Source organism: Anastrepha ludens, chromosome 2 (assembly GCF_028408465.1).
Source record: "Anastrepha ludens isolate Willacy chromosome 2, idAnaLude1.1, whole genome shotgun sequence".
Lineage (NCBI taxonomy): Eukaryota > Metazoa > Arthropoda > Insecta > Diptera > Tephritidae > Anastrepha > Anastrepha ludens.
The window spans coordinates 16,543,635-16,558,217 of record NC_071498.1 but is presented as its reverse complement, the minus strand read 5'-3'; the positions used below and the strand labels follow the sequence as shown (position 1 = coordinate 16,558,217).

At 36.4% G+C, this 14,583-nt stretch overlaps 1 protein-coding gene across 2 annotated transcripts in view; it reads left to right on the top strand.

Annotated features, from left to right (window-relative positions):
* The window catches only part of LOC128863565 (putative leucine-rich repeat-containing protein DDB_G0290503), a 196,412-nt gene that overhangs the window by 70,972 nt on the left and 110,857 nt on the right, over positions 1-14,583 (top strand). For both annotated transcript variants that reach the window (XM_054102798.1, XM_054102790.1), the window contains exon 2: positions 11,821-11,858. In XM_054102798.1, coding sequence (XP_053958773.1) covers positions 11,832-11,858 — 27 coding nt within the window. In that variant the 5' untranslated portion in view covers positions 11,821-11,831. The remainder of the gene's footprint in view (positions 1-11,820; positions 11,859-14,583) is intronic.

Sequence of the window (14,583 nt, the reverse complement as noted above, 5' to 3'; positions counted from 1 at the left end):
TATGGCAAGACCGGTTCCCTCACTGCTCTGCTTTACGTAACATCGAAATTTAAATTAGTATTGTAATAAAATAAGTCTATAAAAAAAAAATAAATAACTGGCGCGTAGACTTCTGTTAGGTGCTTGGCCGAGCTCCTCCTCCTATTTGTGGTGTGCTTGTTGATGTTGTTCCACAAATGGAGGGACCTACAGTTTCAAGCCGACTCCGAACGGCAGATATTTTTATGAGGACCTTTTTCATGGCAGAAATACACTCGGAGGTTTGCCATTGCCTGCCGAGGGGCGACCGCTATTAGAAAAATGTTTTTATTAATTTTGCTTTCACCAAGACTCGAACCAACGTTCTCTCTGTGAATTCCGAATGATAATCCCGCACCAACCCATTCGGCTACGGCGACCGCCGTATAGTTTCTTAAATTTCTTCAGTTAAGTTAAGTTATAACTAACCATTAACACAGTTTTTCTTATAATAGGTAGGGTAAAATATTAAGTTAAGTTAAGTTACGTTAATTAAGGTAAGTTACGCTCTTAATGCGACCATTTTCGTATCAATAACCAATTCCGAAATTTAAGTTAATAATAAAATCTACACTTCGTTAAGTTTCTTAGGTTAGGTTTTAACTAACCACTAACACAGTTTTACTTATAGCTGGCTGGTTAAAGTATTAAGTTCAGTTAAATTACGTAAATTAAGTCAAGTTAAGTTACGTAAATTAGGTTAAGTTAAGTTAAGTTAAGTTAAGTTACGAAAACTAAGTTAATTTAAGTTAACTACAGTTAAGTTAATGTGTTAAGTTAAAACGTAAACTGATTTAAGTTCAATTACGTAAATTACGCTCTCAACCTGCACTAATGCGATCATCGTTATCAATAACCGATTCCAAGATTTAAGTTAATAATAAAATCTACACCTTGTTAAGTTTCTTAGGTTAAGTTTTAACTAAACACTAAAACAGTTTTACTTATAACAAGCTACTTAAAAAATTAAGTGCAGTTAAATGACGTAAATTAAGTCAAGTTAAGTTAAGTTAAGTTATGTCAATTAAGTAAAGTAAAGTAAATTAAGTTGAGTACATTAGTTAAGTTAAGTTATGTCTATGAAGTTAAGTAAAGTAAATTAAGTTTAGTTAACTTACTTAAATTAAGTTGAGTTAAGTTACGTAAATTAAGTTTAGTTAACTTACTTAAATTAAGTTAAGTTAAGTTACGTAAATTAAGTTAAGTTAAGTACATTAAGTTAAGTTAAGTTACGTAAAGTGAGTTAAGTTAAGTTACGTGAATTAAGCTAAATTAAGTTACATAAACTGAGTTAAGTTAAATTACGTAAATAACACTCTCAACCTGCGCTAATGAGATCATTTTCATATCAATTACCGATTTCCTAAGTCATTTATTCCTCATTTTACTGCTGGAAATTGAATCTCCAAAAAGTAGGAAGTAGTATACTTTTCATAAGCAGTAAGGAAGTGCAGAGTGTAGGCGACGTCTACATACATACATATTGTGTTGAATTATGCAACATCATAAAAATTATTTAACTCATGCATGCATCATACGAGCAAATGCACTTACATACATACGTGCCTATGTATATGTCTGTGAGTATGCAATTACTTTGTACAATAAAAAGTAATAGCGTGTGAAATTCGATAGTTGTATGATTGTGCGGCTGAGTGGTCCTGGCCTGGTCACTACAATAGTTGGCTCAGATTAATGGCTAATAAAATAACTCACAAAATTTGTTGATTTCATGGTAAGCAAATATGCCCTCGGCTACCCAGCTACGACACGTCGCCATTAGCACCGGCTACCGGCTAATATTACGTGCGCCTGTATATGTGTTCGTGTGTAAGTATGCAGCAACGCCTTTATAACAAAACATTGCAATAACATCCGGTGCTCGTAAAATTAGCAAATTTCATTTAAATGGTAGCAAAGTGAGCGAAGAAATTAAAATAAAGCAAACGCCAGAATGGCACGGCTGATTGCACGAACTTTGTGTTAAGGAAAAACCAGCGAAAAACAAAAATTCAGCACCAAAACAGAAATGAGTGAGTGGGCCTGCACTTTAACATCTGAGTCTGCTTTTGCGCAATTCAGTCCAGTCAAAAGTGTTAGCGACAAATTAAAAGCAACAGCTGTTTTCCCCTTTTTCCTGTCTTGTCGTTGATGCGTTGCCGACTGTCGCAAAGTTATTATTAAACCATTGTAGGTTTTTTTTTCGTTTTTATTTTTGAATTGCGGTTGCTGTAGCTGAGACGCGTGCCAATTTCCGCTGAAGGCGTGTCAGTGGCAATTGCAGCGGTTCGCATTCGCAATGCAGATGCATTAGGATGGTCCAAAAAAAAAAAAATTTTTTTCTTGATACCACCTCATAAATTTGGCCTTAAAGTCAACATCTACAAAACGGCATCAATAAAAATTAATACCACAAATGACAACAATTTTATGCTTCATGTCAAAGAAATTAAACAAGTCGAAGATTTTACCTACCTAGGCCGTGCAATATCTGCCGAGAATAGGCGGGGAAGGATATGCTGGCTAGAACAAAAAAAAAACTGACGCATATGCTCAGCTGGGCCAAATCTGGAACTCATCACAAATATGCTTTCAAAGAAAAATGAGACAATTTAAGTGGTTACATACGTCCAGCAGCGCCAAGAATGCGCTAAAAGGGAAACTGTTTTTAGAAGGGGTAACAATAGAAATAAATATAAAAAAATTGTATACATACATTGATTATGTAACTTTATAAAAAATTGTATTTTAATTTTTTTTTTACAAAAATTAGTATATAAAAAATCACGTGACCCAAAGTACAATGGAAAAAAAGTTGCTCCACGGTCTGCAGCATTTCTCCTTGAAACGTTGATGGATCTGTAAAAAGTAAAAAAATGCTTGTAAAGTAAAGTTGTAGTTGTTGTTGTATATGTGAATAAGTTTTGCAATTTATGGCATTTGAAAAAAAGTACGCGTTTTATGTCATAAATGACACACTTTAATTATGTTTATAAAATTTTTTTAGTAAAAATATCAAAAATTCGGCTCGACAGACTATAGACAAAAAACTTCCGAATATTGAAAAGAAAACGCATCAAAAAATATTAAAAACTGCATTAGTTATAATGAAGACCATGCCGGAAAAGTAGTTTCGAGAAAAACGAGTTTAAACTCAAACTCTCATGGGACAGTTACATTTCCTACCATAACTTTGTAGCTATGGGGAATTTTTACAATCGACTTCCATAGAAATACGCCTAAAACTATAAAGAAGAATATCTGTAAAACCCCTGGACGTATGTAACCCCTTAAATCTGGTATAAATGTTTGCAGATTGATATTGTTGAAGTGAAACTTCTTTAGGCGCGTCAGGGGCCCCAAGGCAGATTGAAAATAGGCGAGTGAAACGGTAAGTTCGGAGCGTTACCGAAATCCGTCAAATGGGCGGGGCCAAGGAGCAGCTGCTCCTTCCCACTCTCGCCTATTCGCTCTCTCTGTCGCTCTCTCGCATCGCAAGCGCTGAACGATGTGAGGGAGCCACCGAGACACGCCGTCTCTCCCCTTCTCTCTCGAATGCCTTTCTTTCTCTCCCGTTTGCTCTATAGCAGTGCTGTCCAAAATGAAAAATGTGAGTGTATAAGTGAGAACGAGAGAATGGGAGCAGCCCAGTGGGAAATTTAAACCAAAATAAATAAATATTGGATTGGAGTAGAACAATTTTGTGGGATTAATCGAAATGCCTTTTGATATTACATCTATAGCTTCCTTTGAACGACTTGTAACATAAAAGGCATTGCAAGTCGCCAAAGGCACTTTCTAGCATAAAAAAGTTCTCACAGGGCATTGTATTGCATACATTAAGCGTCGCGGACGAACGTGTTGTTTATTCGTTGCTGGTTTGCTAACGACTGAACGATGGAGAGTAAGAATACGTGTCATCAATTGATGTATGGGATGGACAGCACTGCTCTATAGCAAACTACCCACGCCGTGCATCAGCCGTTCAGTAAGTGTGAAGCGAGGTTAGGATATTGCGTTGACCTGTGATTCGCACTGAACGAAGCGATATTCTTAATAGTTTTTAGTTTGCTGATGAAATACATGGCAATCCAAGGTAAATATATATTAAGTAAATATATCAAATAAATATATCAAAAAATATATCACATAAATGTACGATGAAATACATCACGAATGAGGGATTTTGAATACATAACCTCGTTAACGTGTGGGTTTGAATAGAAAATTCACTAAACTCGTAATTAATACACAGCCCCGGTAAATTGGTTTATCGCGTTCTTTCTGTTGGGCTCCCATGCATGGAACAACCAACTTAGAAGTTTCCCTTCTACCGTGCGTGAGTCTGACAGACCCTAGTTTTTTTTTGACTAAATTTCTCTCCACAAGTGAACGATAAATGGTAAGAAAAAATTAAAATAACGAGCGGAATATTTTTTTTTAATGTTTTCAATTTTTTCTATTAGACATTTTTTTCTATTTATAAAGTTTTTTATTTATATAGAATTTATACGGTCTCAATAAAAAACTCTCAATTTTTTTTAATGTTTTTAAAATTTTTTTCATTAGAATTTATTTTTTATTTATAGAGAATTTTTCGGGTCTCAATGAAAAAATAGTCAATTTTTTTTAATGTTTTTAAAATTTTTTGTATTAGACATTTTTTTTCTATTGTATTAATAGAGCTTTTTTATTTATAGAGAACTTTTACGGTCTCAATAAAATATAGCTAATATTTTTTTATATAAACTACTATCATCACCCAGTGGGCTTCGCACCACCATACATAAAATGTTTTTTTTATATCGCAAGAAATTTTTCATATTAAGTTTTCTTTATAGAACTCGTAAAATGTTTAAACAGTTGAATTAGTTGATTTTTTTCATTCAACATACTTTCTAAAGATGTCACAATAGCTTTTTCTGTACTTTTTTAAAATTTGATTGTGGTGGTCACCTATATACAGGTAAGGTGAAAGAGCCGATAAAAACTTGTAATTAAACTTTGATTCTTTAATTTCCATTTAAATTTTTTACGCTAAATAAATTATGCTAAAATAAATAAAGTTAAAAATGTTTTTCCAGTTCCTTGAATGCTCCAGTTTTTATTATATTTTCGCCCAAAATTAATATTAACATAATACACTTACAACCACAACAGTACAACAGAAATGCTCATAAGCGGCTGTGTATTTGTTATTGTTTTTCCCATACAGGCATTTCGTATTAGAGGAAACCATTACTCACATAAAATATCATAACTCAGGAACGGCTGCACCGATTTCAATCAAACTTCACACAAACCACCTCCTCAAATATAGAAAATAACTCTAAAATTTTTGTGTCAATCGGTTCGGCGGTTCTTGAGTTATAAGATTACCAAGGAAATGTAATATATAACGACAACTTGAAATAACCCAGGATCAGCAGTGTGGTTAGGAATTTCAGCTGATATAGGGCTATCGATTTGATCCGGAGTTATTTTATGTACCAGCCAAATTAGTATATGTGCGTGCGGCAATCCCCTTTTCTGCCATTCGATGGAGTACATATGGCAACGCACCCCCCCAAATACATATTATTTCACAATTAAATCCATAAGTGCTTTACATTTTTGCCGAAATGGATACTCATGTGGTTCAAACACATCCTAGGGTTATTCAGGTCCACGTTTTGGTCTATATCTCGAGACCCTAGTTACGGAGGGGCATTAAAAATACTCTATACTATAGAATCATCAGCAGCTTCCATTTGCTACCCATATTGTACAAACACATCCTAGTATTACCCGGGGCCACGTTTTGGATTATATCTCGAGACCCTAGTCACGGAACGGTATGAAAAATACTCTATACTATAGAAATAATCAACAGCTCCCATTTGCTACCCATATTGTACGAACACATCCTTAAGTTATCAGGGTCCACATTTTGGGCGATATCTCGAGACCCTAGTCACGGAGCGGCATCAAAAATACTCTATACTATAGAATCATCAGCAGCTTCCATTTGCTACCCATATTGTACAAACACATCCTAGGGTTACCCGGGTCCACGTTTTGGATTATATCTCGAGACCCTAATCACGGAACGGTATGAAAAATACTCTATACTATAGAAATCATCAACAGCTCCCATTTGCTACCCATATTGTACGAACACATCCTTAAGTTATCGGGGTCCACATTTTGGGCGATATCTCGAGACCCTGGTCACGGAGCGGCATCAAAAATACTCTATACTATAGAATCATCAGCAGCTTCCATTTGCTACCCATATTGTACAAACACATCCTAGGGTTACCCGGGTCCACGTTTTGGATTATATCTCGAGACCCTAGTCACGGAACGGTATGAAAAATACTCTATACTATAGAAATCATCAACAGCTCCCATATTGTACGAACACATCCTTAAGTTATCGGGGTCCACATTTTGGGCAATATCTCGAGACCCTAGTCACGGAGCGGCATCAAAAATACTCTATACTATAGAATCATCAGCAGCTTCCATTTGTTACCCATATTGTACAAACACATCCTAGGGTTACCCGGGTTCACGTTTTGGCCTATTTCTCGAGACCCTGGTATCCGATTCTTAAAATTTTAAAACACAAACCATCTACTGAATGGTCCAAACAAAGCCTAAAAATTTGGTTTGGATAGGTGAGCCCGTTCTTGAGTTATAAGATTACCAAGGAAATGTAACTTCTTTTTATATATATAGATTGTAAATCATTTTTTATATATTTGTGAAGGGAAGATAAAAGCTGAGATTCAATAATTATATACCAAATTATTACTGAAAAGCGCGTTTTCCCCATGGGAATTCTCTGGTAATTTGCAAATCATTGGCGGCGCGGGTGCATATAAAATTAAAGAATAATAAGAAATAAAATTAAAAAATAATAAATAAAAATAGGTAGCTCTTTTTTTTACCACAGCACAAATTTAGGGATAACAGCAAAACCTGTGTTTTTTGCGTCACCCTGTATTATACATGCAAATTGTGAGCAACCCGTGTATTTCCACTTTACCCCTTCGTATACGAGCACTTTGATGTGTTTTCAACAAATTATTTGCAAACTATATAAATGCCCTTTTTCACGTTTATATTGGCTTGTGTAAGTACGCAACTGTTTTTTTATACACATATGTACATGCACATAATACACCTACTGAAATGCAGTTCATTCTTAACATAAAAATGCCGGTGGTCCCGTTGCCTTTTTAGCAATTCTCTCTGCTGAAATAGACCAACGAAAATTCCCCCACAATACTACAGTTGAGTGATTTCCCCCTACTCAATATGTGTGAATGCAGATAGGTTGTGTGTGTGTGCGCGTGGCTGCCTGAATTCGTTCTTTAAGAAAACATTTGCGTTATATGTTGCATGTCTTTTTAATGAACTGCTCCCGCACGTGGCATAACTCAGCTATGGAAGAAAAAGACAGATGGGCGAATCATTATTATTTGAAACAGTTTCAATTTAATACTTTAGGGAGGTTTGCTCACATGTATGTATGTGGATGGAAATACAATTGTCGGAAGTCTTGTTCAAGTGTGCGTTAAAACTGCTGTTTGTACATCACAATCAGATTAACTACTGTGTGAAAACCTGTTAGACCATCGGTTGAATTGCTGGTGTTTATAGATCATAATGCATACTTTCTTTAAGCTTTGCATTCATTAGATTTGATTTAAGAGCATACCATATTTCCCGCATGGGATTGAACATTTAGCCACTCATTTTTAACAAACTTCAAAAATATATTTTGAACGCATACGTGTTTTGTACAATACATGAAGCATATTTTATATTTTTTGAACTCTTCCTGCTACACACGGAAATTTTCCAACGCTGCTTAGAAAAAGCGCATGCACCACACGCCAGCGGCCACCAGCTGTTTAACGTAAAGCCTTCTCTTTCGAGTACAGCATTTCTCACTTCAGTACATAAGTCATTGAAGTCGTAGTCTTCATTGATATTCAAATGTTTTTGTTTTTGTTTCGCTGAAAATAACTTGAATTTAACAGTAGAGCAACACCATGCGCCGCCTCATTCTGCATTGTTCGTCGAGCATCTTCTAGACAAGTGTACCATCCTAGCGTTAGTATTAAGTGAATGTGTTTGAAATGTAAAAACACAAATTTTTACAAAGTCAGTCTCGTTGCTTAATAGCCACACCTCTTATACAAATGCACACACATACATACATATGTGGTGATGGTTTTGTTGATGATGCGCTAATTACGGAGAGGTGAAAGTGTTGCTTCTATCAAATTGCATGGCACGAGGAAAAAATAATTCCACGCTGTTTTAAAATACCAAATCGTATAAAACGGCTTACGCGATTTTGGCCGAGTTTAACAAAGCGCGCCAGTCGTTTCTTTCTCGTGCTAACCCGCGCCAGTTGGACACACCAAGTGAAGCCATGTCCTTCTTGACCTGATCTTTCCAACGCAGGGTTTCCTCTTCCTTTGCTGCCCCCAGCTGGCAGCGCATCGAATACTTTCAGAGCCGCAGCGTTTGTATCCATTCGAACGACATGACCTGGCCATCGTAGCCGCTGGATCTTTATTCCCTGCGCTATGTCTACGTCGTCGTAAATGCTCATCGTTCCATCGCCTGCGATATTCGTCGTCGCCAACGTGGAAAGGTCCAAAAATCTTGCGCAGAATCTTTCTCTCAAACACTCCAAGCGTCGCTTCATCGGATGTTGCCATCGTCCACGCATCTGCGCCATACGTTAGGACAAGCATGATGAGAGCCTTGTAGAGTGTTAGTTTTGTTCGTCGAGAGAGGACTTTACTGCTCACTTTACTGCTCAGTTACCTACTTAGTCCAAACTAGCAAAAGAAAGATATCTAGCTTATAATGAATTAGAAAAAATCACTTTTATTAATATTAAAGGAACCACAACGTTTCTAAGGCGCCGGCCAGTTGATGGTTTTTCGGCATGGTTGCAAAATATATTGAATTAACCTTTAAGCGTTGTTTGTGTTAATTTGACACAATTTGCACAATTTTTGAAGTGCACATATTTTTACGATTTCTGTTCGAATTATATCAAAATATTTGCTCATATACGAGCTTTTAAAATTATTCTTCCTTTTAGCCGGTAGGGGCCACTGTAAGACCAAATTGACTTAAAAACTTTTCATTCATGACAATTCGGGGCATACGATGGCACGGTTTGGGATAGTTGAAAATACATCATTTATCGTCCAGAGGCGGAATAAAACTGTAAGTCCCTACATATGTGGAAAAATATCAAGACTCACATCACAAATAGAACGGCGAGCGCGGCCAAACCACTAAAAGGGCGGGAGCGCCAATTATAAATCAGAAAACAGAAATCCTCGAAAAGGTATTGATGTTTAATCTGTCCGGTTTGTAAAAAATGCGTTAAGAGGAGATTGATTTTTATCAAAATCTTCCCAATTGCTGTTGTACAAGAAAAAATATCTGCTATTTAAGGAAATATCTGCCTTAAGGGAAGTGTGCATTGAAAATACATTATCACATGCGTCAGGCTTGCCATTGCTGGTCCACAGCCTTACATTATTACTAATTTCAATTTGTAGATATGTTTATGATAAAGTGCCATCTTACTTGTTGCAATTTTTGCTGTCAAGTAGCCAACACTCTCACTTCTTATCACACATACGCATGCATTGCATCCACTACTAACCTACTTAGCCACGGCATAAACAGCTATTTTAATTCTTTTGCTGCAAACTCTTGGCTTCGCCAAAAATGAACAGCGGATCTAAACTACTTGTCAGCGTCGCCCAACCCAAAAGCAGGCAAGCAAGAAATAAAAAACATCGCGCTTGTTATTTATGTACTGGTGCGCATTAGAAACAGAAAAATACGAGTAAGCAATAAAACCAAAAACAAAAAGCACAGAAGCTTCCAACTAAGAAAGTCAGCAATTTCCTTTTGATGCTGCTGGCCATTTAAGGTGGGCAGCAAATTGTTGTCGCTGCCAATTTCCCTCATTTGCCTTGGCGGAACAGTGAAACAAATGCAGTCGAGCGCGAAATTTGTACAGCACGCCGACACTCCCAAGCGGCGGATGGGCGAGTGCTGCCAACTTAAATGTATTTGTAGCTCAGTTGAAACACAAGACAATTGAAATACTTTGGAGGCACATTTGACAAAGAGGCTTGGCGCACATTCTTGAGATGCAGTGATGCATAGCTAAGTGCCACACAACGTATTTATACCACTTCGCTGCTACGTCTTCGTTAATACGCACAAGAATGCATTTTTATAAGGGCATTAATGCCAAATTTCTCGCTGGGTCTCGCCCATGCAAAACTTCTACTTCTTGGGCGACCACTTTTGCGATAAGTTATTGAGCAGCTCAGTGAATCTGCAAATTTTTATTTATTATTATTTTTTATATTAAATGCGCCACATCGAAGTGGGCTGCCACAGTGACAACAGTTGCATCTACATGCAGCAGCAAGCGAGAGGTGCAACAACTACGTGAACTGGTTAAATACGGTGTGCTTTTCCGCCAGTTTGGCCGACGACTAACAGGATGGCTGGGTAACATGCGGTGAGGCATACATTTCTATTCCAGGCAAAACAAGAACTTTCGTTTGGAAAAATACTAAAATTGATTTTTTTTGTTGTGTTTTTTGAATAAAGAAAAAGCGAAGTCACTCGCTCTGTATTTTATAGGCAGCATTGAAATCAGTGAACAAAGCCATTTATGGCCAATAATGGTAGAATGGCAACTACTAGCAGACTGTGAATGTGTTCAGTTGTTCAGCAGAGTAAGAGCGTCATTTACTGCCGTTGGGGAAGTTGCAATTTTCCTGTGATTTGTTGAAAATTGGCAGCACGCACTGGTTGACGGCGACCAAAATTGGCCAATATTCGCAATTGAAACTACCGTTACCGTTACTGTTACTGTTGGCGCAGCAGTTGCCTGCTACTTTTACTGCTTTGCTAATGCGAATGGAGAAAATTCTGTTGAGTTTTCATTGATTCTTCAATGATTACCGCAAATGGTTGTTGCCAGTTATTATTGCTGGTGGTTCATTGGCAATTGACTGACAATAAAGTGACAATTTAAAGAGTGAAACTTCTTGTAACTGAGCCAGCGGCTGCCAGAGCTGACTTCCTTTTGCCGCGCCAACAGCCGGTTACAGTTAGAAAAGTCGTTACAGTTTGTTTCCAATTTTCGCCCCCCACCCCTCCGATATGTATGCGTGTATGTTTGTATGTATGTGGGCTTGAGATGAATAAAATTGGAAATCGCTCAAAGTGAAATTCATTTTTGGCTTTACTGCTGCGCTTGCTTTACTGAGATAATTTATGAATGAGTTGATTTTCAATGTTAATAATTGAGATTAAGTCGTAAAGATGTGTGTGTGTGTGTGTTGTGTGTGTGTGTGTGTGTGTGTGCATGTAGTCGCAAGGTGCACTCTAACCGGTGTATTAAACTATAACATTGGCCCAGTTTAGCGCTTGACTCGTAAAAGTAGCAGACACTTTTTCCTGACGCCATATCGAAAAAATAAAACTTTTAGAGAGGAAAATTGGAATAAAATTTACCAAACTCTTGAAATGTCGAAGACGCGCATACATACATATGTAGATGTGTGTATGTGTTATGCAAGACTCGTATAGTTTTTGGTTTTGCTTTAAGGGAATTTTTGATTGGTTGTATGATTCCTCAAAAAAATGCATGGGTTGACATTTTTTTATGCCTTAATATATATGTAAATATTTCAATACGCGCTGTATTATAAAATTTAACGGTGTTTTCTTTCTTTTTTCTTTTAGGTGAGTTGATAATGCGATGTACTACAATATTTGTTACCGTAAGTCTGAATTTAAATCAATTATGCTAAATATTATACACTATTAGTAAACACCAGGCAATCCAAAATATATAACAGCCTATTTTTTTCATGCAAACTAGCAACGTGCTAATGAAATGTGTAAGCGTTTTCCGAAACAAAAAACCAAAAAAAATATATATATATAAAATACAAAATTGAGCTAATTTCTTAGCGCATATTTTGGTATATTTTGCAATAAATGAATATTTCATTGTTAAGTTTAGAACCTTAATGAAATTGCGAACGAAGCAGCAGAAAATGGCACTATCATCGCAGTTGAGTGCACTGTCGAAGAAGCTTCGAGAATGATTCGCACTCTAACATTTGCTCTGAGTGGTACGATGGATTTCTGTCATGCAAAAGGGTTAGGCCGCTTTGTGCACTAATTTTTACAAAGTAACCAGCAAAGACCTGGTTCAAAAAATTGTAAAATCGATGTTAAAGATATGAAACTTATCAACAAAATATTGGTTGCCCACACTTATGACGGCAGTTACTTACACAGGATTCGATACAGCGCTATGTGAGTGCGGAGAGGTAAACTCTTATAAACACCAAGTTTTTCATTGTGCCACATTTAATTCAATAAGAAGTAAATATAAACTATTCGATAACTATAAAGACTTTAAATCAGTGTTATCGCATGCAAATAAAACGTACACAGTGAATTTCTTCTTCTTCTTAATTGGCGCGATAACCGCTTACGCAATTTTGGTCGAGTTTAACAAAGCGCGCCAATAGTTTCTTTCTCGTGCTAACCGGCGCCAGTTGGGCACACCAAGTGCAGCCAAGTTCTTCTCCTTCATTGATACGAAAAAATCCCGAATGAGGAAAACAAACGAGCGGCGGTCGCCGTAGTCGAATGGATTGGTGCGTAACTACCATTCGGAATTCACAGAGAGAACGTAGTTTCGAATCCCGGTAAAACACCAAAAACAAGAAAAAGTTGTTTCTAATAGCGGTCGCCCTAGGTCAGTCAATGGCAAACTTCTGAATGTATTTCTGCCATGAAAAAGCTCTTCATAAGAAAAATATCTGCCATTCGGAGTCGGCTTGAAACTGTAGGCCCCTCCATTTTTGGAACAACATCAAGACGCAGGCCACAAATAGGATGAGGAGCTCGGCCAAACACCCAAAAAGGGTGTACGCGCCAATTACACTGGTTAACAAATTTTAAACTTTTTTTGTCACACAAAAACTCATATCAAATTTTGAATATATTGGGGTCACCAAGCAATAATATGTCAAGGAAAAAATATTGGCACATAAGGTATCCTTGTGATATCGAAACATATATTTTTGTAAAAAGTAGGAAAATTAATTACACTTAACGAAATTTTTATTAATGTACAAAAAAAAAAAGATCATTTTCGTTAATATTTAGCTTCTGGTGGGTCTGTTTTAAGTTTATAACAATAATCTGCCAACATTCCCGGACTTCATTTCTCTTGGTAGCGCTTTTCCATTAAGGAAATGTCCTGACGAAATCTCTCGCCTTGTTCATCGCTCACAGCACCTAAATTTGCTGGAAAGAAATCCAAATGAGAGTCCAGCATATGTATTTTTAAAGACATATTACACCCTAAAGCTTTATATGACATTAAAGGCTCATTTATTAATTCTTTGTAATTTTCCGCTTTATATTTTCCTAGAAAATTTTGAACAACGTTCACAAAACTTTTCCAGGCAAGTTTTTCTTGATCATTCAATATTTCTTCAAAATGCTTATTTTCTAACAGTTCCCGTATTTGTGGGCCTACTCCTCTCTAATTTTTGCTTCGCTGAATCTTTTAAGTATAAAAATCCACTGCCATTTTTGGGCATAGCCTTTACAACATTTTTAATCAAGCCGAGTTTTATATGCAACGGTGGTAAAATATGTCATTAGGGTTCACTAAAGGATCATTCTTAACATTTTTACGGCCTGGAGTAAGTGATTCACGTTTGGGACACACTCTCTTTTGTAATGATTTTTTTTGTCTCTACTGCTCCATTCGCAAATAAAACAGACAAATTTTGTATAACCTAGTTGTAACCCAAGCAAAAGAGCAATTACTTTAAAATCTCCACAAATTTTCCAAACGTGTGCACTAGACTGGCCGTAACTTTTTTTTGTGGAAATCCATAAATTTTCGGGTCTTAAAACATGAGGTTAGGAGTAATGAAAAACGGTGTAATTTTTTAACCCGATCCGATGATGCCTAACCGTGCCCATTTGATCCCCAAGTATGGACAATTTCAAAAAATCACAATTTTTACAACATTTTTTTTTGTTTCCAATTTATATAATTTAATTTAATTTAATATGTATATACTTAATATATATTATATTATATATAATTTAACTTTATTTATATAATTTATTTTAATTTAATAACATTTTAATTAAAGAATTAGAGTGTCTATTTAATGAGAGATGTTTTGGTGTAAGACGGATACAATTGCCTGTAGTGCTCAACAACTTGCAGTAAGTACTGTTTATCTTCTTCATTGTAAGTAAGCGATCTGTTGTAGTCTGTGATCAATTTCAATGCTCTCTCTGCAGCGTCATTAACTACAGACAAATTCGTTTTCCGCTTTCTTGCCATGTTGAAGGATCTGATTCCAAAAAACTTGTTTCAATTCCTAAGCGGGTAAAGAATGTTTTAGTTCTTGATGAAATAAAATCATTTATATTCTTTCTGCCGTAAAGCGTTATTTCTGA